Genomic DNA, 25,926 nt, shown 5'->3' with positions numbered 1-25,926 from the left:
ACGACGGGTCGCGCACGCNGGGCCCACTGGGGCCTCCGCCGAGAGGGGTTAGGAGGTCACGTGGCCCCGACGTCCGCACCTTCCGCTGCGGCCGGTCCTGGCCCACAGCAGCCTCAGGTGGGTTGGAGGACCCCAGGTGGACGGAGCCCGGAGAGGTGTCGTGCGGGCGCCTCTGCGCCACGATGAAGTGGTGGTCGAGGGTCTGGGTTAGCTGATGGAGGAGCTATAATACCGTCCCTTCCGGCACCTCCCAGGACAGCTTGCCTTATTTTTCTTTTTCTGATTTTTAAAAGTTATGGCATGATGCACAAAATGTTTACTATCCTAACCATTTTTAAGTGTTCCTCTAAGTGGCACTAAATACGGTGACACTGTATGCGGTCATCTCCACCATCAAGCTAAAACTGCGTAAATGCTAACTCCCCATTTCTCCTCCCACCTGCCGGCTCTGGGAATTTGGGTACTCTCAGTACCTGCTGTATGTGTCTTGGTGTCTGTATGGATCTGTAGCATAGATCGTGAGTACAGGCAGTACTTGTCCTGTGACCGGCTCATTTCACTCATTACATCCTTACGCTCACCTGGCTGGTGGAAGTGCACAGAAATACAGCCTTTGAGTCTTGCTCTAGAGCGGGGTCCATGCTGGGGCAGTCACCATGCCAGGCTCACTCTCTGGCCTTGCGCCCCTATATCTGCAGCCAAACTGCCTGGCTTCTCAATAGAGGAATCAGCCTCCCTGGTTTAAGTGCCCATAGTCTACCTTCTAGGCACACCCTCAGGGTTGGTCAGTGGTCAGCTTCTAGAGCTACTTCCAGTTGTCCTGGTACTTTATTGCTGGAGCTTCCTGTGTGCCCATAGGGCATCTGTCACAGCCGGTGAGGAGCAATGAATTTTTCCTCTCTGCCCTGTAGACTGTGGGCTCCCAAAGAGTAGACTGTTGAGCTTTCCCTATCCTATTCTAGTAGTAACTTGTAAGTACACATTTTTCCTTAAGTTAACCAGGGGCGTTTAACCATAGAGCCACATGCCCAGCCCTTTTTATTTTTTTATTTTGAGACAGGGTCTAAGTTGCTTAGGGCCTTGCTAAGTTGCTGAGGCTGCTTCGAACTCATGATCTCCTGCCTCAGCCTGTCAAGTGTCTGGGATTATAGGTGAGTACCACCATGCCCAGCTCCTTTAAGTCTGTAGAGGAGTTATTCTTTTTTAGTTGTAGATGGACACAATACTTTCCTTTTTTCATATGCTGCTGAGGATTGAACCCAGTGCCTCACACATGCAAGGTGAGTGCTCTACCACTGTGCCCCAGCCCCAGCCCATGGAGTATTTCTTAAGCAGATGAAGTCAGTGCAGGTTTCCATGTTTGCAAAACACTTGTTTTGATTTTATAATTGGTAATTTGGGGGGGGAACATTTAATTATTTATGAGTACTTTTATCATTTATCCCGCAGGTTCCCCCTAAAGGACTCAAAACGCCTGATCCAGTGGTTGAAAGCTGTTCAGAGGGAAAACTGGACCCCCACTAAGTATTCGTTCCTCTGTAGTGAACATTTCACCAAAGACAGCTTCTCCAAAAGGCTGGAGGACCAGCACCGCCTGCTCAAGCCCACAGCAGTGCCCTCCATTTTCCACCTGACTGAGAAGAAGAGGGGGGCTGCAGGCCATGGCCGGACTCGGAGAAAGGACGCCAGCAAGGCCTCGGGGGCCATGAGGGGCCGCGGGAGCACAGCAGCCGGGAGAGGGGCCGTGAGCAGCTCTCCCTCCTCCAGTGGAACCCTGATGGCCCAGCCAGAGCCCCGCAAGCTGAAGCGAGCCACTCTGCAGGGTGATGCCACACCCAGGACCCCCCCAGATCCCCGCCTTCAGGAGCAGGCCCAGCAGTGTCTGGGGAAGACCCCCGGAGGTGGACCATCGGCCACCAGGGCCGGCAGCCAGGGAGAAGAAGGAGCATGTGCGGAGGAAGCCAGGGGCCGGCCTGCTGGCGCCGCCTGGGCCGAGGGTGGCGGGGCAGAGCGCAGCGGGGTGTCGGCGGAAGACTTCTCTCCCCCCGGCTCTGGGGCCTGCAGGTTCATCGGCGCACTGCATTCCTACAGCTTCTCCTCCAGACACACTCGAGAGAGGCCTTCCCTTCCCCGAGAGCCCATTGACCGGAAGAGGCTGAAGAGAGACGTGGAGCCCAGCGGCAGCGGCAGTAGCCTGGGGCCGGACCAGAGTGTGGCCCACAGCCCTCCGAGGGCCTCGCTCACTGCCACGCCACAGAAGCCTGCCCAGAGCCCCTCCGCCCCGCCCACGGATGTCACCCCGAAGCCAGCTGCGGAGGCCGTGCAGAGCCAGCAGAGCGATGCCAGCCCCATGTCCATCAACGAGGTCATCCTGTCTGCATCGGGGGCCTGCAGGCTCATCGACTCGCTGCACTCGTACTGCTTCTCTGGCCGGCAGAGCAAGAGCCAGGTGTGCTGCCTGCGGGAGCAGGTGGAGAAGAAGAACGGCGAGCTCAAGAGCCTGCGGCAGAGGGTCAGCCGCTCCGACAGCCAGGTGCGCAAGCTGCGCGAGAAGCTGGACCAGCTAAGGAAAGCGAGCTTCCCCTACCTGAGCGGCCTGCTGCCCCCCAGCCGCGGTCAGTACCGAGCGTGAGTCCCCTCCCTCCCCCGGAGGTGGTTTTCCTGCAGCAGGGCCGGGTGACCTACTCCCTGGGTCTGGGATGGGACCTGACAGTAGCCACACTTTGTGGACAGGGGACTCAGATTAGATAGCTGACCTCACTTGCTCCTGGGTGTGTGGAAAGGTCACTGAAGGTCAGCCTGCACCCCACTGCACAGTGGGCCTCTGGTGGACCCCAGAAGTCTGCTCCCTGTCCATGCTCCCAGAGCCAAGCTCCAGGCAAGTTAGAATCTCACAGAGATAAAGCAGAGTGAGTAAACTCTCAGAGAGATGCAGGAGACCCTTCGCGTCCCTGGACACCCTTCCATTACTGTTTTCTGAACGTCCTTGAGGCTAAATCATTTTGAACACCCATAATCATTTCTTTAAATATCTATCCAGTGTTGAAACATCTATTCAAGTACGATACAGTCTGTTCTGTAAAAATTAAAACACCACAGAAATATGGGCTAAGAAGTGCTGAGAATTCCCTAGTTCACCTACCTCCCAATTCTGGTCTCTGTTAGTATTAAAAACTTGGTCTGTACTCTTCCATGTTACCTTCTTGGCCATTGCGCACAGGTTTCTTCCTGTGTTTTCATGTATTTATTGGCTGTTTGTTTTCACCTTGTTTTAGTTTTATGTACTTTCAAAGTGGATTTCAAGGTATAATGTTTTATGTGTTAAGGATAGTGTCCTTTCCCTGTGGCGTGCATGTGGAAAGCGCTTTCCTGCCCCATGCTGGTGCGGTGAGAGTTTCCGGGGCTCCTGAACTTGTTTCCAGTACATGCTGCAGCTAATCTTTTGGAATTATTAATTTTATTGCTTAAGTTTTAATGATGTGGTCTCTTAAAGCAATCTGATTTTTGAGATCTTTGGAGGTTTTGTGCTAAGACAGGGTCTGATCTTGGAATGCACTTCTCTACCAGCTGGTTACATTGTTCTCTGCAGGCTTCCTGTCAGGCACTCAGTCTGTGGGTTTCTGCAGAGGGGTCAGCCTTTTCCTGGGGTTCTGGAGGTGACCTTTCTTCCTGTGCCTCTGCCAAGTTCTGCTTTAGGTTTTAAGACCTTGTTGTTAGATGCCTATATTTTCCTAACTTAGCAACACAGAAAAACCCTCTGTTATGTTTGAAGTCTTACCTGTCTCCTTATTTTCAGTCTTTTCCTATCGTTTTATTTGATAGCTTTTTAAAAATCCAGTCTGAGAATCATCATTTTTATTGGGTAATCCCTTGCAGTTGTGATTACTATTATGTTGGAATTTGGGTCTGCCTTTTATTGTTTAATTTTTTTAAAATTTATTTTTCTATTCTTCTGGTTTGTGAATTTATTTACTGATTTTTGAGGGGTTACTGGGGACTGAACCTAGAGGCGATGATCTATGTTCCTCGGCCAGTTCCATGCTGGGCTGCTTCCTGTAGCCTCCCGGGAGCCTTGCGGTGGGGCAGCTGCCCACCTTGTTCTTCACTGCACTGTGGGCTGCCCCAGGTGTTCTGCCCTTCCCTCGACCTGTAGTGTCAGTCTGTACCATCTAGAAAGCGGTTTCCTAGGACTTTGGTTTTGTCTGTTGAGTCCGTAAATCAAGTCAACTGACATCTTAACATGTGGAGTCTTTCAGTTCATGAACATGAGATACTTCCACTTATTAGGCTCTTATATAACATCATTTTTATTAGTTTTGTAGTTTTTAACAAAATATATACATATTTCGTGAGATTTATACCTAAATATTTCCACTTTGGGTGCAAATATTAATTCTGTTGTGTTTTAGTTTCAAGATCCAATTGCTTATTACTAGTATACAGGAAAGCAAACAATGTTTTGTATGTAAACTGCATATTCTGCAGCCTTGCTAAAGTTCCTGTTAGTTCCAGGAATTTTTTGTGGATTCTTGAGCTTTTTCTGCATTCATATTGTCCACAGACAGTTCTGTTTTTTCCTTCCTAAACCATATGTCTTTATTTCTGTTTTTGCTCCTGTGGCACCAGCAAGGCCTTCGGGGTGGTGGTGAGCCGTGGTGAGAGGGAGCAGACTTGCCCAGCACCCAGTCTTGGCAGGAAAGCTCCCCCATCCTCACGCCAAGCGCTGTGGTGCCATGACTTGAGAACTGAGAGTTTGGTCTTGCCTGACTCCTGGCACAGTGCTCTTAAGATTCTGCATCTCCTGAGTGTGGCTGAAAGGAGTGTCTTTTGTTATTTTTCAGAAGCCCTTTCAACCACACCTCAGTTGTGCTTCTAAGGCTACTCCTGGGGGTGGTAATGGTCACAAGAGGGCTGGAGCCGAAAGCCCTGTTGACCCCTGCCCTGGGTGTGGGCTACAGACTAAGCTAACCACTGTTGGCCAGTGATGAATCAGTAGTGCCCACACAGTGAGGCCCTGTGCAGACCTAACGGTCCAGAGAGCTGCCATACTGGCCAGCACTGGAGGTGGGGAGGGCCAGGACATGCTGCATCCCCCCCATGTTCCCTTCCATGGTCCAGATGTCCAGTTCCATTCCATCATGTCACGAGCACACAGTGTATGATTTCTGCTTTCACATAGGTTTAGGTGTGTCTTAGGCCTGGAATGTGGCTCTCTTGGTGAATGCCCCCGTGAACTTGAGAAGAGTGAGGGTGAACCCATCCCAACAGGCCTGCTCTTTCTGTGAGTGCCTGGGAGCAGGGGGCACATGGTCCCCAGGACTTTGCGGACCCGTGGTCTTTTCTGCATTAATTGCTTTCTCTGGTTGCATTAGCATGTATACCTTTCTCTTTTTCCTGTGTCTCTATTTATGGTAGGCTTCTTATGGATAGCACATAATTGGATTTTATTTTTAAATCTGCTCTGATGCCTATCCTTTTTTTTTTAGGTTTTAATTTTTTTCCTTTTGTGCTCTGCTTTTATTTAAAATATTCATTTTTCAGTTGTAGTTGGACACATACCTTTGTTTTATTGATTTATGCTGAGGATTAAACCCAGGGCCCCCCCGCAAGATAGGCAAGTGCTCTACCGCTGAGCCAGGCCCCCAGCCCCTGTGCTCTTGTTTTTTTGATGGTGTCTCTCTCAGCTGGTGTGCTTGGGCCAGTCCCCCTTGGGGCAGTCGCAGGAGCTGCTGGGTCAGCGTGGGCCTCCCCCAGCTCGCCCCCTGCTCCTCCTCCCACTTCCTGTGTCCCCACTTCGTTAGCACACCAGTCTGGCTTCTGGCGGCCGTCTGGAGTTTGTGCTTGACATTCACAATGAGGCCACTTTTCGTAGCACTGTGGTGTTGGAGAGTGGAGCGCGGGCCTGTGACAGAACCCCGTCCCTGCCTCCCTGTGAGTCCAGCTTGGTGTCAGCAGGAGGGGAGAGCACCCACCTGCCCTCCCTCCCCCACACTGCTCCTCCTGGCACTGAGCCCCCTCCAGCCCTGGGAGTTGCTCTGTCCCTGAGCTTTTGCTCCATGGGTGAGGCCTGCCCCCTGGCTCCTTTCAAGACCTTCCTTGTCCCTGGGCTTTTGTAGTCGGAGTGTGCTGTGCTGTGTGGGGTGTTCTCTGCCTCCCCGGCCTCTGCGGTCTGCTGTGTGTTGCTGGTTTGGGGAGATCCTCAGCCGTGCTCCTCCCTGCTCTTTCTGGTATTCCCACTGCTCTTGTGAGGCGCGCTGGGTACTATCTCAGGGCTTGCTGGTGCTCTGACTTGGACTGGTTGGGTAGTGCCCCATGTTCCTCTGCCCTTCAGTTGGTGAGGTTTCTGGTGACCCCCCCTCGGCCCTGAGGAACCACTGAGGGCAGTCCTTTCTGCGGCAGCATCTTTATCTGAGCCCTTTCTTGGGATCCCCCTGGGCGTCTCCTACACGGCTGTGTGCTCTCTCACGTAGCACAGAGCGTGCTGGACGCAGCTTCACAAACTCAGTCTGAAGACTGCAGCACCCAGCCAGAGACCTGAGGTGAGGCTTGCTGGAGACAGAGCCCTGCAGAGGCAGGTGCCAGGTTGTGGCCCCAGAGAGCCCCCCTGAATGCAGGCACTCAGTCTCCCCCACCACTGCCACCATGGGGCCCCTGCACTAGGGCCCTAGGGCTGCTGCCCAGGTTAGCAGACCTGGCTGTGGTTGTGTTAGGGGGCCGTCTGTGGCTCCTACTTGGCGCTCCATGTTAGGGGGGCCGTCTGTGGCCCCTCCTGGTTCTCCATGTTCAGGGGCCGTCTGTGGCCCCTCCTCTGGTGCTCCGTGTTTCGGGGCCATTTCTGTTCCCTCCCTGTGAGCCCACAGGAGGTTGTTTTGGTGTTTGTCCCTTTTTTGTTTTTCTTGTTAGATGGGGTGTGTTGAATGCACTACTTGCTGGAGTGGAGACTGGAAGCTCCCCCACCATTGGCTTTAGTCTGGTTGTTGATAATATATGAAAAGGCTGCTTAATGTAGAACATAGTCACTGTAGCAGATTCTCTTATAATTCTAATCGTTCTAGAGTCTTTTGACTAACTAGATGGTCACACCTGTTGTTTGCATATAATAATTACATGGACCCTTTTGTGTTGTTTACTGCTATAGAAATACTTGCTCTATTTTCCCGCGTGGATTCTGGTTTCCTCTGTATCTCTGTGTGCCCCTCCATTTCATGGGTGGTAAAGCCAGGGCCTTGGTAGCATTTGGAAAGAGCCCCTAGCTCCTGGGTGCCCTGGCAAGGTAGCCCCTCTCCCTGGTCCAGCCCATGCTGGCCCACAGCCTCAGCATCTTCCTCCATGACATACTGTGCCATTTTCCTGTGTGACAGTGGGAGACAACCTGGTCGCCAGCACAGAGTGATATGAAGTGGCCCCCCAGGAAGGATTCTGCCCTAGGCCCAGGGCTTGTCTGTGCTGTTCCACCAGCAGGATGGGCATAGGATGAGTGGAGGGGCTGTAATGTGCCTGGCTCGTGGTAGCTCCCTTTGCTGTGGCCAGTGGTGGTGGCAGAGGGGCCAGTTTCCTCCTCTACATGGCACACCTAATCTCTGGCCTGTCCTGCAAAGCTCCTTCCAGCTCTGCAGCCCTGTGTGCATCACTTCCTGTGAGAAGTGATCTTCTGAGTGAACTACAGTTCCCAGAATGCTCCTGGACCTAGCACCCACTTCCCGCAGCGCCTCCACAGCCAGGTGCAGACATTTCCTGGTAGTTGGCAGAAAACAACCTTGAGGAACCTTGCTGGTGTGCTGGAGTTCTAAAAACTTGGGAATGGGTAAGCCTGCTTTCAATGTCTCGGGCTAGGAAATGAAAGTTTAAATTTCTTGTACAAAATTTAAAATTTTTATTTTTGCATTTTGGTTAGATTTTAATAAAAGAAAAATGAGATCAGAAAAAAATGCATAGAAAAGCCTGCCTGATTTATTTGAGGAGTTGAAAGTTGCAAATCTGTTAGGTCTCATTCATTATGCTTTTGTTTCATTTTTTTAAAAATATTTAGTTGTAGATGAACACAGAGTATCTTTATTTATTTTTATGTGGTGTTGAGGATTGAACCCAGTGCCTCACACATGCGAGGCAAGCACTTTACCACTGAACTACAGCCTCAGCCCCAACTTTTGTTTCATTTTAAAATTTATTTTTCTAACGAGGTCTGATTATGCTCACAACTCTTGAGCATACACTTTGACAAATTTCAGGCTCCAGTGTCCTCACCACCAACCCCAGGCTTCATTGAGAACAAGGCTGAGAGGCAGTAGCCAGGACACAGGAAGTGAGGGGTGGGTAGGGGACCAAGGCCCCAGGTGTCCAGAGCACTGTCTGGCAAGGTGTGACTGTCCCCGCCCAGCCTTCTATTGGTGTCCACATCAAGGCCATTACGAGTGGAGGCTGGGAGGGCAGTGAAGGTGAGGCGTGGTCTGCAGTGTCCCACTGCGACCCTCAGGGCCCTGAGCAGCGCCTGTGCCTTCTGGACTTCAGCAGACACACAGGCACGCCTTACCTGCCTGCCTTGTCCATCGACCTCGTCCAGGGGCTCCAGCCATGGGTCTCCAGCCAATGCCCCCTGTATGCACCTTGCCCTGTGTCTCCCCTGAGCTTGCCCACCTGTTCCTGCTGCCAGTCCTGTGCAGGCAGCCACTGTCACTTTCCTACTGCCTGCCTCTGGGAGCCTCCCTGAGCACGGCGCAGTAGAAGTGTTCCCCTTGCTCTGGTGATTCTGTCCTGCTGGCCCCAGGCTTCTAACCTGCAGCTTCCCACCTCTCCCCTCCAGTTTTCTCCCCACCTGAGCCCCCAGGCACAGCCCCTATCTGAGAAGGTCTCATTCAGACCTGGCCACCCGATGTCACAGAGCTCAGAAGGGACAGAGTGCAACCCTGCTCTCACCCAGGGGGCAGTACACTGCCCTGCCTCACTCCACCAGGCCCGTGGATTGGCTGGGCACCAAGCAGCTTATGGGCCTGGGAAGCATGGCTTCTGAGAGCCCTGCCCAGCCAAGGCCTCGCCATGCCCACAAGATCCCCAGGCCTTGTCACACAGTTCCCCTCCCTCCCAGGCCCACTACCCTCCACCATCTGTAGGCTCCTGCGTCTCTTCCGTCTCCCTAAGATACCTCATGTGTATGCCAAGTCCTCTTGAGCTTTTGCCTAGCACTTAGGAGGGCTGCAACAGAAACTCCTGGGCTCTTTTCCCTTCTAGGCAGAGTGTTATAGTCAAGTCTGCCTCTAGGGCACAAGGCACAGAATCCCAGCTGAGATCGTCTGGACTGTGTTCTCCCCAGCTGCCGCTGCCAGGTTTTCACAGGTATCCCCTGGCGAGTGCTGGGATCTGTCGCACTTGCTCAGTTGGATAGATAACAACTGGATGGATAACAGTGCTGGTAACCTAACGCCTCCCTCCAGGGCCAGCACCCCTAGGCACCGGTGGGTGAGGGTGGGCACGGGCCTGCTGTGGAACCCACTGCCTGTGTACCTCCACGGCTCAACACCACCCTCTCAGACATGACTGGGGCAGTGCAGGCTTCTCTCGATCCTCAGGAGCCACTGGTCAGGACACGGGATTTTGGGGTGACCACCAGCTTTCTTACCCACCAGGGAGGAGGGTGGGGAGGGGCAGCATCTGACATTGGGCCACACTGCATCCAGTGGGCACCACTGGCCCTGACTGTGGGGCTCCAGGCCCAGCTCACCTGCCTGTGTCGTGAGACCAAGCTCCTTGGGCTCATGAACAGGATAGTCGGGGATAAGCGTGTGTGGTCCACATCTCAGCAGGAACTCTGTTTTAGTATGGAAATATCTTTAGAAATATTTTATCCCAAAATCAATGTTTCTGGCTTTTCCTAAAATCAGAAGATTGGAGCAGTACCTGGCCTCGGTCTGGGCATGGCACTGGCACCTGGTTACTGGGCCCGTGGGCCCTGGACGCCCTGGATGCCCAGTGGCCCTTTAGCATAGATGGGAGACTGATTTCAGCTGTCTGCTATAAGCCCTATCTTCCATAGGTGACTGCCAGTGGTCCAGGCCCTGGGTGCGGGGGCTCTTCTGGCTCTTGTCCAGCACCAGTATGTGTCTTGCCTTGAGCATGTCTCAGTGGACCACACCTTTCTGGTGCCTGTGCCTGGCATCTGCCACCCTGTTGGACCATTAGGTCTGTGGCCTCGGCCTCTCAGCATGGCTGGGTCCACCTGGGGCCTTCTGTGTGGAGAAGCCCCACCATGCCCCCACAGTGTAGCCCGGCCAGGGCAGAGTGTGCTCGGTCTGCTTGCTTGCCCAACCTCTTACTCCTTGCTGTGGCCTGGCTGTGTTGTCTGCACACCGTGTCCACTCACCTCTTGTCAGGCAGGAAGACAGTTGCCTGTGCTGTGATGAGCACTTGCTCCTGGCTGTGGTGAGGAAATGTGGTTCTTGTTCTTCTGTCCTGTGCCTAAGAGCAGGGTCGCTGCTCTGCACTCCACTGGGGGCCAGTTTGCCTTCTGTTTCTGAATTCTCCTGGGTGCTGTCCCGTGACCCGAATAGGTGGTGTTCCGTGTTGGTTTTCCTCCTCCTTCCCTGTCTTCTCCTAGCCTGTGTTTTCTTCCCTGAGTTCTTGCACTTAGGGTGAATGGTCTTTCTTCACTGTGAGCCAGACGCGGCGTGTACACCTGTAGTGATTCTGGAGGCTGAGGCCAACTGGGGAAACTTAGCAAGACCCCATCTCAGAATGTGAATAGACAAACCAGGGGTGGCACACCCATTGCTCCCAGGGCCCAGGACAGCTCTGTGTCTGTGGCCAGTGGCTTGCCTTGCACCTCAGCAGATATGGAGCCTCCCTGGCCTCTCTTCTTGGCAGCTTGGAGGGCCACAAGGGCTGCCCCCCCAGCCGCCTGCCCACTCTCTGTTTTCAAAAGCCAGTGTGCATCTCATGCTCTCTTGTCTCCCTCGCCCTATCTTTGAGGACTGCCCTCCAGGCTTTAAGAACAGGCCTCCTTCGGGCCTCCTCGGTCAGCTGCAGTGCCTGCTGGTAGAGGTATCCTGTTGCCTAGTGCTGGGTCAGGTGTGAGTGTGCCCTCTCTGGAGGGGCTGAAGTGAGGGCAGCTGGGGGGGTTTCTTGCCTGGGGAGAGGGTGGCTTCTGGGTCTGGGGAGGGCAGAGTTGTGCCCCCAAAAGCATGGGTTCAGATGTCCCACTAGTGAGTGTGTAGTCCCTCCAGGCCAGTGGCCCCAGTCCTGCCTCCTGAGTAGCATCCAGCTCTGTTGCTGCCACTGAGCATTTACCCACCAGGGGGCAGCTGTGGCTCATCCCAGGCCCTGGTCTGCTGGTCCACAGGACCAGCTTTCGTGTGCCAGGGTCAAGTGTGTGAGCAGTCAGGAACGTGCAGGACTTTCCCTATGAGGGCAGGCACGCTGTACTCCAGCCCTGACTCCTGGACATGGTTGCTGCTAGCTCATGCTGACCTCTGCAGAGGGCCACAGCAGGACACCTGTGCTTCCCTCCCTGGAAGGCTCAGGTGTGTTGGGGGTTGAGGCTGCAGATCACCACTCGAGGAGCAGCAGGTCAGATTCTGGAGCCCTGGACTGATTCACAGGCAGACCAGCCCCCATCCATTCCCCTGACCCCAGGCTGCTGAGTTGGCCAGGCCTGAACCGGCCCCTGCCTGGGCTCTAGCCCAGGGCCAGGTCAGCTGGTAAGAGCCACAGGCAGGGCTTTGACATCAGCCTGTCCAGAACAGGGTCTCGTGAAGTGGGCCCTGCTTGGTGCAGAGGCAGGGTGGGCTGTGACAGCGGCTCTGACGGTCACCCCATGTGTGGCACTCAGGGGCCAGAGCCTGGAGAGCCTGAGGTGTGAGGAGGACATTCCGTCTCAGTGCTGAGTCTGAGAAACTCGGGATTGGGCTTCTTCAAAGCCACAGCTGTTGGCCTGAACACCAGGCCCAGGCTGCCCCGGACGCTGGTTGACAGCGCTGGGCCTGCAGCCTGTTCTCGGTCTGTATCTCTGGCATTCATGATGGCAGCTCATTGTCCAGGGGCTCAGGCCCGAACCCTCAGGGCCACTCTGTGTCACACGTCTAAGCTGTCGATAGCTGTTGCTCTGACCTCCGGGGATCCTGAGTTCATCTTTCCTCTACCTCCCCTACTGCCACTCAAGGCTCCTGGCAGAGCTGGCCTGGAGGGCATCACGGGTGCTTGCCTTGGCCGTAGGTGGGTGGGGTCAGCCCAGCCCCCCACACTTCTGCTGCTCCCTGGTGTCATGTTCCAGCCTCCAAGCACAGGCCCTGGGAAGGCAGGGTCCACACTGGGGAAAAGTGTCCTGGCTCACTGGAGGCAGCCCCAACAGGCAGTGAGAGGTAGGGGACATAGAGGCACTTCACCCAGCTGACCTTGGGTCACTCGAAGCCACTCTGTCCCCACCACCACCATCCCACCTCTGCCCACCCCCAAGCCTCTCAGCCCAGCTAAGGTGCTGCTTGATGATGCACAATGGGGAAGACCTAGAGCCTGCTCCATAAGCTAGTCAGCCTCACCTTCCAGCCCCACACCCCTGTACTCTTTACCTTGCCCTGCCCGGCCTCTCACCCCTGCTCTCCATCTCCAGGTCCTTGCCCAGGGTCCTTGATCCCGTGTGGGAGCTGCTATCCACCCTTGTTGGGAACCTGGGGGACCTCTGGCCCTTCCCTGGACACCCAGGCTCCTCTGGGTTCTGTTTTCTGTGGTCACTCAAGAGGTTCTGACAATGGGTCTTGCACATGACATATGCTGGTGCTCAGCTGTACCTGTCTGAGCCATGCTCTTGGCAACGTGTGCATTTCCCTGTAAGCCCAGCAAGGTGTATCGGAGGATGCCACTTACTCTGCTGTTCTTCTGTCCTCAGAGCCTCCCAAGATGAACCCAGTGGTGGAGCCGCTGTCTTGGATGCTGGGTACCTGGCTGTCTGACCCTCCGGGAGCTGGGACCTTTCCGACCCTGCAGCCCTTCCAGTACCTGGAAGAGGTGCACATCTCCCATGTGGGCCAGCCCATGTTGAACTTCTCGTAAGTCCTCCACTATAGGCTCCTGAGTCTGGGCTGATCCAAAACAGAGACACCAGCAGGAAGGTACAGCAGGAACCTGGTAGCCTCTTGGCTTCCGGAACCTGGTGGCCGAGGCAGGAGTGGCGGGATGGTCTCTCTGGTCCCATCACTTATATAAAGATGTTAGGCAGACCACAGAATCGTAGGCTTGTTAACCAAGCATGGAGCAAGAGCTTGTTTAAATCTGATTTCAAGCTGAATTCCCGTGTGGAAGTTAGTCACCCCAGTATTGCTGAGAACAAGGGGTATGGCTTTCCTTCATATTTACCCATGAGCTAGTTAAGGATCGAAGAATCTGTTAGTACTGTGGTTCTCAGAGTCTCTGCCTGCAGGAAAGCAGAGATCCTCTGAGGTCCTCAGCTGTGTCCCATGACACACTCACTGGGAGAACACTTCTGTTCTGGGGGCAGAGTGCTCCCATGGTCTCAGAAATGAGGAGGGAGCTGTGCACCTCCTCCTGCCTCTGCTGTCTGTTGACAATGGCAGTGGCAGTGAGTCAGCCTGGCGCACTGGACCTCTTCTAAGGTGCTCAGGACCAGGCCTATTCCAGCTGCATAGTGTTAGATTAGGGATGTGTGCACAGACTTCCGGTTGCACATGCTAATCTTGAAATAGAAATCTGGAGTGCTCCACAAGTTAAGCACTCCTGAGCCCTGACGTTATGCCGTTTTGAGTTTCAGATTTTAGGAGCTCCACTTGTATTTGTGTAACACCTCCAGTCTTGGAGGGATTTAGAAGGTCACACCGGGCTCAGGGATCCTCCTACCTCGGCCTCCTAGGCCGCTGGACACAGGCACTATCTGTGCCCAGATGTGGTGTTTTAGATTGAGCAGACAGGGCCTATGAACCAGAGTGAGTATCTGAGAACCAGAACGGGTGTCTGTGTCAGCCTTGCCTCGCTGTGACCAGAAGACCCAATGGCACTTAGAGGAGGGCAAGTCCAGGGGGCTCACAGTTTCTGAGGTCTCAGTCCACAAATGGCCTTCTCCTGGGCCGAGGTGAGGCAGTATTCCTAAGGAAAGGTCCCATGGAGCTAGGTGTAGCTCAACAGAGGGAGGTTCTGGAGCTGCCCCCAGCATCCATGGTGCTTGGGCAGCACTGTGCAGGAGGTGGGTGACCAAGAAGCAGAGAGATGGGGGTGGGGCATAGGGAGGACACACCTTGCAGGGCAGCCATGCCCACCTTCCACAGTCCCCACAGCCAGCCATTCACACAGGGTGGACAGACCAGGGGACAGCCGTCACAGTCCAACCTGTAACAGTGGGATCTTGGGTGATACAGATAATGCAGACCAGTGTCGTTGCTGGGTTCCGTTCGCGACTAAAACACGCATGGGTCACTTCAGGTAAACTGGGCTAACTAGGTGTGTAAAACCACACAAGAGACACAAACACCTTCTTCTTTGGGGTCACTGTGACGGCTCCTCTGACTTTAAGGTCTCCAGGAAGAGAGAGAGAGCACGCGCTGACCCCTTGTATTGAGGAGAAGCTGTTCAAATGAGGCCAGGGGTCAGGTTTCAGGGGCTGAGTCTATCTTCATGATGTCCACTGTCAGCAGGTTGACTGACACCTGGGTAGGCCACACCCAAGGGCAGAGCAAGAGGAGGGGACACACACAAGGCACTTCCATGGAACATTCCCTCCTAAACAGGGCAAGGGATTAGATTATAAAGGAACAGGTGAGCACAGCTCCACCTATGGGGCTATAGCAAGACACCCAGGCATGAGACACCATCCCTCAAACCCAAGAAGGGTGGGGAAAGCTCTGCCACATTTCTGCGACTGAGCGCCTCAGTACCCTGCCGGGGAGTGTGACTCAGTCACGTGCAAGGTTGGTCTCCCACATGTCATTAGTCTCTTTAAACTATGGCCTGCAGCCAGAGGGCTGGCGAGTCCACCTTGTAACTAGCATGAAACAACAATGGGATGGGATCTCGTGTGAACACGGTGCTAGACATGCACGTCCCCTAGACTCAACGATGCCTCTCTTGTGAGCAGATGCCCCAGGCAAGGTGCACTGCTGACCCTGACCTGTTAGAAGTTCACCTGTGAGAGTCGTACACAGATTGCCTGGAGATGTAGAGGGAGGTAGTTTTCAGGCTGTGGGCACATGCCCCGTGGGAGCCATGGACCCCTCTTCCTTGTGCTCCTGTGCCTGCTACAGGGGCACATGCTGGCTAGGGATCGTGCCTCAGCCCAGTGCCTGCTATGTCTCTCCCATACAAACCACTGGACTTGGGTTAGGTATAGCTCAACAGAGGGAGGTCCTGGAGCTGCCCCCAGCATCCATAGGTGCTTGGGCAGCACTATGCAGGAGGTGGGTGACCAATAGGCTTGGGGAACAGAGCACCAGGGGTGGACATGAAAGAGCCAAGTCCTAGAGTGGTAGAGGTGGCAGATTCCAAGCGCCACTTCTGTCTCAGGTGAGACTGGCTGCTGTGGCCCATGGCCCCTCTGGGGTGGCTTCACATCTGGGTGTGGGCGCTGGCAAGCCCAGTGCCTGCCTGACATCTCAATTTCCCTCCAGGTTCAACTCCTTCCACCCTGACACGCGCAAACCCATGCACAGAGAGTGTGGCTTTATCCGCCTCAAGCCCGACACCAACAAGGTGGCCTTCGTCAGCGCCCAGAACACAGGTACTGCCCACACCCAGCAGAGCAGGGGCAAGGGCCACAGAGCTCGCTGGCCAGTGGTGTGGCAAGCAGGGCTCGCAGATGCCCTCCCAAGCATCCTTGCTTGGGGACAGTGGAGGCATGGTGTACTTGTGAGCTGCAGCCTGCAGGTGCCAGCTGAGGAGCAGGGCTCCGCGAGGGCAGGCAGGTGTGTGGCAGGGTCCTTTCCTGAAGGCAGGCTTGCCCCAGCATGAGTTCCTTCTGAAGTAGTTCCCCAGCCACACCATGACTTAGAAGACTGCCACGTGTCCTGGCCCATGCCTGAAATCCCTATGACTCGGGAGCCTGAGGCAGGAGGATCGGAAGTTCAAGACCAGCCTCAGCAACTTAGGTTTTAAGCTGTGGTATTCAATCTCCAGTACCAAAAATGAAAAAGAAATTACCCTCATTTAGCTTGCATAGCTGTTGACCTTACCTACTTGCCCAAAAGCTGCTCAATTTGGGTGTTCAGGAAGCACCCAGCCTGGAGCGGAGCTGCCCAGGCATTGGTGGGAATGGCAACTGAGGAAGTCAGAGGGTGTGTCCACCACACAGTGCTCCAGCCGGGGGTTCTGGTAGGAAGGCTGGGTCCAGGGCACCTCTGTAGAAGCCAGCCCCCCAGCACTGGTCCGGAAGGCCATGTGCAGGCCAGGGGGGCCTTGCACTGGAAGGCTCAGAGGCCAGCCTCCTGGTGAGGGGAGGAAGACTCAGAGGCCAACCTCCTAGTGGGGGAGAGGCTCAGAGGCCAACCTCCTGGTGGGGGGGTTCAGAGGCCAGCCTCTTGGTGGGGGGGGTTCAGAGACCAGCTTCCTGGTAGGGGGAGGCTGCAGCTGAGCTCCACCCCCTGCAGGCGTCGTGGAGGTGGAGGAGGGTGAGGTGAATGGGCAGGAGCTGTGCATCGCATCCCACTCCATCGCCAGGATCTCGTTCGCCAAGGAGCCCCACGTGGAGCAGGTGAGCCCGCCTTTCCCGCGGTCTGTGGTGTGTGTGGGGCTGGGTTGCCTCCCCAGGCGACCTTCTGTGCCTTCTCACTCCTCCCTGTCTGGTGTGTAGGTGGTTGGTGGTCCAGGCTGCTGGCCCCTCGTGATCACCCTTGTGTTGCTGGGTCAGAGGACACATGTGCTCTGCGTTTTGGTGGAGGTTGGCCTGCCCCTCCTTGTGGGCACTCTTCCTGTGTGCTGCTGTCCCCAGTCCCTTTGAGTGTGACAGCACTGTTCACTTTTGAACCCAGCATTTGAGGGAGAGGGCTCGCCCCCTGGTGGAGCCGCAGCAACTCTGCTGGTGTGTTGCCTCCGCTTGGCCTAGGGCTTGGCCTGGGCGGCTCTGCCTGGGCTCTGCTCTGGCTGGCTGGATGGTGGCGGGAGCTCCCCTGCAGCCCTCTCTGAGTTCCCTTCCTTGTCAGGGCCTGTGTTCTTGCCAGGTTCTCCTGTGCTCCCACTGCTCCTGCACAGTCCGACCCCTGACCTCCCAGACGTGTGTGCTCTGGTGACGCACTGCAGTTCTGGCGCCCCAGGGGGTGAGCAGGGTCCCTTCCTGGAGCCAAAGGGACTGAGCAGAGAGGCATGCAGCCTCTCCCAGGGATACCTGGTGCAGGGGCTCAGGACTCCTGTGCCGCTCCGGGTCTGCAGGAGGTTCCCACACGCCTCTGTCCACAAGTTTCTTATGGTTCTTAAGCATCAAGATCACATCGAAATGCAAATAAGCCTGAGGGCTGGTGGGGGCTGGCAGGCTGTTACAGCAGGTCCCAGTCCCTGGGATTACAGGCATGTGCCACCACACCAGCCTGGAATTCCTTCACAGCCAAATGCGCAGCGGGTACGTGACCTTGCTGAGCCCACTGGCACCTGTGTCCCCTGCTGGGTCCAGAGCCCTGCTGTATCCTGAAGCCTCCCTCCTAGCTGCAGGACTCGCACACTGTGTCCTGTGGTAGGAAGCATGCTCAGCAGGCCCCACCGTCCCACTGTATTTCCTGAAGGTCAGGGGGCCGTCTGTGTGGACGGTGTGTTGTTTGCTCCTGGTGAATGTCCTGCTGGTGAACCTCACAGACACGGCTTGGACAAGAAGGTTGTGCTCCCTCAACCTCCTGCCCGAGCACCCCTAGTTTCCTGGGCCACCTATGCCGCGGCCAGAAGGGACTCCTTCCTCACACACAGACTAAAGAGGGCCCTTGAGTCTGCTCTGTTATGTGCTTTTCCCGAGTCAGCCCCACTGTCTGCCAGTTATCATGGCCCGATTCTGCATGTCAGAGTGCGATGCCTGGTGTGGCAGTGCGGGCGCCTCTCGAGGGGTCTCTGTTTCCTCTCTGCTCTCTCTGTCCTGGTCCTTTTGCTCTGCTCTCAGGGAGCTGTCCTTGTCTCCCAGCTGTCGTGCTGCATCTGGAGTTTTGCTGGTAGACTTCCTTTCCACGGACTGCCTTCTGTTCCCCTTGTGTCCTTTTTAGACCGACTTCTCTGATTTCATCCGTGGGCTCGGCAGCTTCTCCTGGGCTCCCTCTGAGAACATTTGTTTTTGAGATTGGGGTCTCACTGTGCTGCCCCAGCTGGTCTTGCACTCTGGCCTGGGATGCTCCTCCTGCCTCCGCCTCCCTACTAGCTGGGGCTGCGGGCGCTGCCTCTGCACTTGCTTCTCACTGAGGTGCTGGTTGTGGTCTTAGTTTTCTTCTTTCTCCATTCTTCTGTTCCTCCCAAGTTGCTTTATAATGTTTTGTTTTGTTTTGTTTTGATTCTGCACTTCCTCTTTGAGGTTTCTTCAGATGCATGATGTGTTGCGGGGGTCCCAAGACCACCCCCAGCCAGATTCATGAGTAGGACTGAGCAGAGTAGCACTGGAAGCCAAGGCACCCTCACCCCCAACAGAAGGGACACAAGGAAGGCAGGAAAGGGACAGGGGCAGGTAGGTCTGGAGGAAACAGGCACCAACTCTCCGACAGAACACACCCCAGTCCCCATAAGAGTGAGGCCAGGGAGAACACTGCAGCCTGCACACCTGGGGTTGTTGGGGCTGGTCCCACAGCACCCTCCCGGTGTGTGTGTGTGTGTGTGTGTGTGTGTGTGTGTCAGTGCAGACCCCAGGAGGAAAGAGGTTTCTGCATGGACTCCTAAGAAGGAGACTCTGTCCTGCTGCTGGAAGCCAGCCCAGCTGCCGGGTTCAGGGCTGGGCATCTCCTCCTGATGGCCCTGTGCTCTGGGCCTAGCCAAAGGCCCGCTGGTGCTCTGAGGCACTGATGCCCTGCTCTCTGAATGTTAAAGATATAATCCACATACTGCAGCAGTCAGTCCCTTAAAGAGCACAATTCTGTGATTTTTAGTGTACCCAGAGTTGTGAAACCATCACCAGTTGATTTTACAGCATGTTCACATCCCAAAAGAAACCCTGTGCCACCAACTGGTTCCCTCAGGTCCCCACCCTCCCTGGCCCTTGACAGACGCTCATCTGTGTCTCCAGACTGGCCAGTTCTGAGCGCTTCCAAAGATGGGGCCATGTTCTTGGGTCTGGCTTCTCTCACTAGGCCTGACGTCCTCAAGGTGTGTCCAGGGCAGGCAGCTTTCTGTTTGTCCGTCTGTCTCTGATGGGCAGGCTGGGGTCGTGCTGTTGGTGGTAGGAGTCGGGCTTTCCTCTTCCTGGGCTGCATGTTCCCAGCTGCCACCCAGGTCCAGGAGGTTGGGTGGTGCCTCCTGGTGCCCTCTGCAGATACCAAGGAGCCCAGCCTCTGGAGGCCACCTGCGGGCACTGCTCCCCAGGTCTGGCCACCCCCTCGTTTGTGCCCCCGTCCTGCTGTCTGACTCCTTGTGCTGCAGCCCGTCAGGCCTGGCAACAGCCTGGCCAGAGCAGGGCTGCCCGTTGCCCCCTGAGGTTCAGAGAGGACCCAGGACCCAGAGGACCCAGGACCCAGAGCCACTCTTCCCAGTGTCCAGCAGGAGCCCTCCTTGGGGGGACCCTGCCTCTGTCAGTCGCCAGTACCTCTTCAGACGGAATCGCTTTTGTTTTTTAAACTTGCTTTTGAGAACAAATTTTTAATTTTATCTGATTCAAGTTGCCAGTCTTGTCCCTCCTAGATTCTGTGTTGGTGTCTTACTGAAGCAGTCTCTCTACTAACACAGGCTCTGCTTCCTGGAAGCCGCACAGTGGAACCTAGACCCTCCCTCGGTGTCCCTGACCCCGCTGCGTTGACGGGCCTGTGTGCCGTGGGAGATGCCTGCCCTCCCAGGGGGGTCAGCTGCCCACGCCTGCAAGGATTCTCCCACACGGCCCTGCCACCTCTGTCCATCACTGGACCCCGTCATGTGCCCCATTTTCTTGGTGGAATACATCTTTTGGCTGTTGGATGCTCTGTGCTCGTGCAGTCAGTCACATACGATCCACACTTGTGTGCAGGATGTTACATGCTGGTGGACAGACAGAAAAACGAGGCCCTCACAGGAAGTCTGTCTGTTCCTCAGACGCCCATAGGGTCCCCAGTAGGACATGTCCCATGCTGGAAGGCTGGCAAGTGGCCAGACAGTGCCCACCTGGGTGTGTCTGCTCTTTCCCCAGCGGGACCAGTGGAGACAGGTGTGGGGTCCCTGGGGAGCGTGGCCTGCGGGCTGCACTGCTCCCCTGCGGTGCTTGTGTGGGTGCTTGTCTCTGGGTGCATCTGGAGGCTGGGGACAAAGGGATGGGGGTGTGGACAGGTTCTGTGGGGCTAGTGCTGGTGCCTACCTTTTGGGTCTTTTTATTTTATTTTATTTTTTTTTGTGTGTGTGTGTGTGTGTGTGTGTGCTGGGGATTGAACTCAGGGGTATTTAACCGCTGACACACACACCAGCCCTTTTTATTTTTTATTTAGAGACAGGATCTTGCTAAGTTGCTTAGGGCCTCGCTAAGTTGCTGAGGCTGGCCTCAAATTTACAATCCTCCCGCCCCAGCCTCCTGAGCTGCTGGGATCACAGGTGTGGCCACTGCACCCGACTGGCCATTGTCTTGGTGCTGGGGTTGGAACCTGGGTACTCTTCTACCCAGCCTCGCCCCAGCCCTCTCTGGTTTCCTATGAGGGTCTCATTCTGTCTGTCCACCTGCGCATATCATACCGCATTTTGAATCAAGGTGGCACTGTGCTTGCTGCCCTCTGCTGCGCCAGGCCAGCGGCACCTTGCTGCTCTCGGGGTCTTCTGGGTCTGTGCTCCACTCCTGCGCCTTCCCCTCCCCTTCTTAAATAGTGCTTTTGAAAGAACAGAACATCTTAGTGCTGTTATCAGTTCTTTGTTTTGTAGTTAGTGTTTTCCGTGTCCTGTCGGATTTTTTTTACTTAAGAAAAGCTGGAGAGATTTACAGCTCACGCTCCTCAGGAGGCTTCTTGGCCTTTCCTTTGGCTTGAGGTCTATCATGTGGGGTGGCCAGGTTCCCCCCATCAGCCCCCCGGCTCCAGCACCATTTCTCGTTTCTCAAAGACTGCCTTCCACTCGATGTTTGTGAGTCTGTCCGTGTGCAGGGCGGACACTGGACTCCACTTTTCTTCCTCCTAACACCACGCTGGGTGGACCCTGTGCTTTCTATTAAATTAACTAATACTCATGGTCCAGCATTTCCATTTTTCCAAAATTCATCTGACTCTTCTAGGACCCAGTTAGAACCAGCTTGTTAGTTTCTAAAGGAGCATTTGTTTGGGTCACTGGAATTTCCAGCTGAATGTGCAAGGGGGCACCTGAGCCCTCGGTGCAGTCTGTGGTCAGTCTGGTCGTGCTGTGGTGTGTGGTGTGTGCCCCCAACAGCAGAGCAGAAGGGGCAGCTGCAGCCTCCAGCCCTGTGGGGCTGTCACCCGTGGACACAGAGGCCTGCAGCGAGAGGAGATGGTCTGTAGACCCATCATGAGGCCAGGGACGTCCGTGGCACTGCACTCTGACAGTTCTAGGTCTCTCCTGTCCCAGATTTCATGACCCTGTGCAATGTATTGGTATTATACATCTTTTGTAGAATTTATCACTAAGGATTTTGTTGTTTTGGGTGCTGTTATAAATGACTTTTTTTAATTTTCCAATTTTTTTTGCTAGTATGTAGAAATAACAATGAACTCTTAAAATATTCTTTTATCACATAATCTTGTTAAAATCATTTACTTCACTGACTTTTTTTTATAGATTTCTTCTCTCTGGGCCTTGGTCCTGGATGCCTAGTATTTCTCTGGTGCCCTTGTTGATTGATTGATTGATTGATTGATTGGCACTGGGGCATGCTCGGTAGGTGCTCTGCCACCAGGCCATACCCCAGCCCTTTTTACTTTGAGACGGGGCTGAGTTCTAGGCTGGTCTGGGGCTGCAGGTGTAGGTAGATTTCTCCAGCTAACCCTAACCCTACAAGAGTGTTGGTGGGTCAGCAAGCATTGGGGCAGGCGGGACCTTCTGACCCGACACCTGATCACTGCGTGCTCCTTTCTCGTGGAAACAGCCTCATCGGGATTCTCATGGACTAGTGGCTGCACAGGTGCTGGCTGGGGTTTCCCAAGGACACGTTGGCCTTGAATCCAGGCTGCAGGTGAAGGTGGAGGTCACAGCAGGGAAGCACGTGAGGTGCTGAGTGGAGACCGAGAACATGACATCTCAACCTGAGGTGACCAGCTCCACTTTCACCTGTGGGCGCAGGCCTAGGGTGGGAAACCAGGACCTTGGTGCCCTGCAGGGGCTCAGGGCCCAGCATCACCCGCTGGTTTGAGGCCTGGGTGAGTGGATCTTTTGTAAATAAAACTAAGGCATCTTGTTTTGTTCTCTACTCAGATTACCCGAAAATTCAGGCTGAATTCTGAAGGCAAACTTGAACAGACAGTGTCCATGGCGACCACCACGCAGCCACTGACCCAGCATCTTCATGTCACCTACAAGAAGGTGACCCTGTAGCCAGCACTCCAGAGCCCGGGCCCTGCATGGCTGCAGGCTGTCGGGGCTGCGCTGTCCAGATGTTCCTGGAGTGGTGTCGAGAAACCAAATAAAAGGCCTTTATTTTTACGGCTGAGGACTGAATGTCACCTCCTGTGTAGACTGCACACGTTTCTATCTGCTGCTGGCCGCTTCTTCACAAAGTCTTTTCCCTAAATACTTTCTCTTGGGCTGGGATGGAGCTCCACGGTGGAGCTCGCCCTGGGTTCCATCCCCTGCCCTGCAAAAGAAAATCTACAGAATAGACACATTTCTCTCTGTCTTCCTGCAGTTTTTTTTTTAAACACCATCTAAAGTACCCACAGTCTTCAGCAGAGCAGCCCTCAGCATTGTAGACAAAAGGTGAAGGGGAGGATCCCAGCCCTGGGTGCAGTGGCCACACTGGGGTCCCAGCCTCTGAGGCTGCAGCAGGAGGACCACCTGAGCCCATCCCGCTGCCTCCAAAAAGAGAAAGAATCGAGGTCATTTCCATCACCTTCAGGATCAAGAGTCTAGGCCTCTTCCCCCAAGTCAGGTGCCCTGGGAGCCAGGCCTGCGGGGACTGCCAGCATCGTGCCTGTTTCACTCGTACTCCATAAGGCTTGCTTCTGTTGCCGTGACCCCTCCCTCCACCCAGCTCCAGCCCCGGGGAATCTGTACCTCCCCCACTTGCTGCTGGGTGTGAGTGGATTCCAGACATGATGGCGGCTGCCCAGGTCTGCACTACTTGGCATGCACCTAAACACCAGGGAAGAGCCCTTTTCCAAACCCCTCTATACCAACGGCCTCCCCTGGGAGTGATGGGCAGCAGACATAGGGGGCTCTGGCTGCAGGGGATGACATCTGCTCAGGCAGCTGCAGCCCTGCGTCAGGGAATGGGGACAAGAGGCATTACCAGGTTGGGTGGCCCCCATCTCAGTTCAGGGAGAGCCCAGGCCTGTGTCCAGCTCCGAGGCAGGTATGGCCAGTGGCGAGGACGTGAGCTGGCACTATGGCCCACGTTGAGGAACCTGAAGCTATTGCCCCTCCACCTGGACAGGGTGCCCTTTTGGGCTGTCACCCTTCCACCTTGCGTGGCCCCTCTTCCCTCCTGCCATTAAGCCCTCTTGGCTGTCCTGGGAGTCCCAAAGTCCTTCCCATTCACCCTGGGTGCCCCGTGTGGGTGCTCCCCCTCCCCCTCAGGTGTGCTGTTCCAGCAGGTGCCTGGCCCTCCAGGGCTATCCAACAGGCTCCACTCCTGCTGATGCTCTGCCTGACCTTCCCAGGTGTTCAGTTCTCTTTGATCAGTGCAGGGCCCACATCACACGCCGTCTGGCCCAGGAGCCCTCCATCTGTAGGTCCCAGACCCAGAGGCCCTCCCCACAGAGCCTGGCCCCACTGGTGGGGTACAGAGCCTCATGGCGGCTGCTCTTCCTCCAGACCTCCCCCCAGCCTGGAGGACAGCTTCCTCGTTTGCCTTCCCCAAGCCTGCAGAGCTCAGGACCCTCCTCCCCAGCTCTGCTGGCAGAGGACCAGCCCGAGGCCCATGCCTGCAATACCAGCAGCTCAGGAGGCTGAGGCAAGCTTAAGGCCAGCCTGGGTCACTTAGACCCCATCTCAAAATAAAAAAATAAAAAGGGCTGGGGGTATAGCTCAGTGGTGAAGAGCCCCCCCTGGGTTCAATCTCCAGTATGGAGAAAAAAAAAAAAAAAAGAATGACAAAAAGAAAAAGGAAAAAAATTATGGGTTCATATTAATGTTTCCAATTCACATTTTAAGATTATAGTGACTTTTTACTTATATACTTGGACTTTACCTCATTTCTCTTAAGCTGAAAACAGTGGTTTATCACAGCACTATTTGCTTTATCCTACAGGATAATATAATTCGTTCAAAATAATAATAGTTACAATAAGGACTGCTGTTGAAGTTTGATATTTTGGGGAGCTACTCTATACTTTTCCCATGAAGGCATAAAATTAAAATATGATACAATTGGAATAATTAATTTCTCTTTGTGCCTAAGTCACCAACACAGCTGTTCAGTTTAGAAAAGGTCTCCTGCCTGGGGTCAGTGCTGTCCGGGCAGCTGTGTGCATGTCCACATGCGGGAACTGCCCATGCTCCCTAGGCTGCCAGCTTGCACTGGGGGCAGCAGGACCTGCCCATCCTGCAGTCCCCAGGCCAGAGCGTTTCCCTGGCTTCTTGCAGTCTGACCAAGGCAGACTTCAGTACAGGCTTGCCTGGCCAGCTCAGAGGTGGCCCTTCCTCCACAGAGCTGGCCTTGGCACCACAGCTGCCCACCCCTGGACCACAGGGACTGCTGTCCAGCTTGGATCTGGGCCAAGCTAATGGGTGGGAAATGAAGTCCTGGGGGTAGTTTTGGTCTGCATTTCTCTTATATTTTTTTTTCTTGACTTTCAGAGCTCATGAACTCTTGAATTGGAATAATGACGCTAATGTCTTTCTCTTAAGTCACCCTTTTTAGATTGAGATAACATACACATTACATAAAACCAACATTCTGGCATCTTTTTTTTTTTTTTTTTAGTTTTAGGTGGACACAGTATCTTTATTTTTATGTGTTGCTGAGGATCAAACCCAGTGCCTCATGCGTGCTAGGTGAGTGCTCCACCACTGAGCCACAGCCACAGCCACGGCCCCACATTCTCACATCTTAAAAGTGGCATTCAATGCTATCATAATACTATGCCTCCACTCTCCTTCCAAAGATCCTCACCCCAGAAGGGAGCCCACGCCAGCATCCTCACATGCCTGCCCTGGGCCCGGAGGGCCATGTGCCTTCTGCGGCTGACATTTTTTCCAGTTTGTGTTGTATTTATTGCTCCTAGATTTAAAATCTCATGTAGGCAATTCCGGTCACTCCCCAGTTATTAAGGATCCGCAGTCCCCTGGCCTTGCTTGGTGGCAGGGGTCAGTGTCAGAAGCTGCCTCCTCCTGTGGTGGGGAGAGGCCACCTGCCTTGAACTCAGTTCCTGGGCATGGAGGTCAGCTCCTGCCCTGCCCCCTTGTCCTGGAGCCGCCTGGTATGTATGGTCTTGGAGTGGCTGGCAAGGGGGCTCCCCACGTCTCTGTTCCAGGGTGGTCCAGGCTATTTTTACTCCTCTCATGATCTTTATAGTCAGCTTGTTTAGATTTGTGGGACTTAGATTTGTCTGCTGCTTTTAGAAGGGTTATGTTTGAATCATGGCTGTTTTTTGGCCCCCAGGATTGTGTTTCTCTTTCTACCTGTTGATGTCCACTTTGAGGCCCTGAAGGTATTCCTGGTCTTCCTCACATGGGGCTCACGTTGCTTGTTCCACTGATGCTGAGTCTGTCACT

At 54.6% G+C, this 25,926-nt stretch overlaps 1 protein-coding gene across 2 annotated transcripts; it reads left to right on the top strand.

The window, feature by feature from the left end:
* The first annotated feature begins 20 nt into the window (after nt 1-20).
* On the top strand, nt 21-22,695 carry Thap4 (THAP domain containing 4). 2 transcript variants are annotated; one of them, XM_048808951.1, is made up of 7 exons: nt 21-117; nt 1,450-2,615; nt 12,872-13,031; nt 15,597-15,706; nt 16,572-16,675; nt 22,142-22,303; nt 22,468-22,695. In XM_048808951.1, exons 2-6 carry the CDS (start codon nt 1,706-1,708, stop codon nt 22,268-22,270), a joined length of 1,413 nt encoding a protein of 470 aa, XP_048664908.1. In that variant the 5' UTR covers nt 21-117; nt 1,450-1,705; the 3' UTR covers nt 22,271-22,303; nt 22,468-22,695. The 2 variants fall into 2 exon arrangements, with proteins under 2 accessions (XP_048664908.1, XP_015337177.1); XM_015481691.2 differs by lacking the exons at nt 21-117; nt 22,142-22,303 and adding an exon at nt 1,096-1,151.
* Nucleotides 22,696-25,926: the final 3,231 nt, after the last annotated feature.

The sequence above is a fragment of the Marmota marmota genome, unplaced genomic scaffold (assembly GCF_001458135.2).
Source record: "Marmota marmota marmota unplaced genomic scaffold, marMar, whole genome shotgun sequence".
In the NCBI taxonomy this organism is placed as follows: Eukaryota; Metazoa; Chordata; class Mammalia; order Rodentia; family Sciuridae; genus Marmota; species Marmota marmota.
This window is presented reverse-complemented; position numbering and strand designations above follow the sequence as displayed.

What these genes read in the sequence shown, in the direction of transcription:
- Thap4 (XM_015481691.2), top strand. Translation starts at nt 1,111, where the DNA reads ATGATCTCCTGCCTCAGCCTGTCAAGTGTCTGGGATTATAG. An exon ending in TCAAGTGTCTGGGATTATAG is followed by an intron (nt 1,152 to 1,449) that starts GTGAGTACCACC and finishes TTTATCCCGCAG; the next exon opens with GTTCCCCCTAAAGGACTCAA. An exon ending in AGGAGCCCCACGTGGAGCAG is followed by an intron (nt 16,676 to 22,467) that starts GTGAGCCCGCCT and finishes TTCTCTACTCAG; the next exon opens with ATTACCCGAAAATTCAGGCT.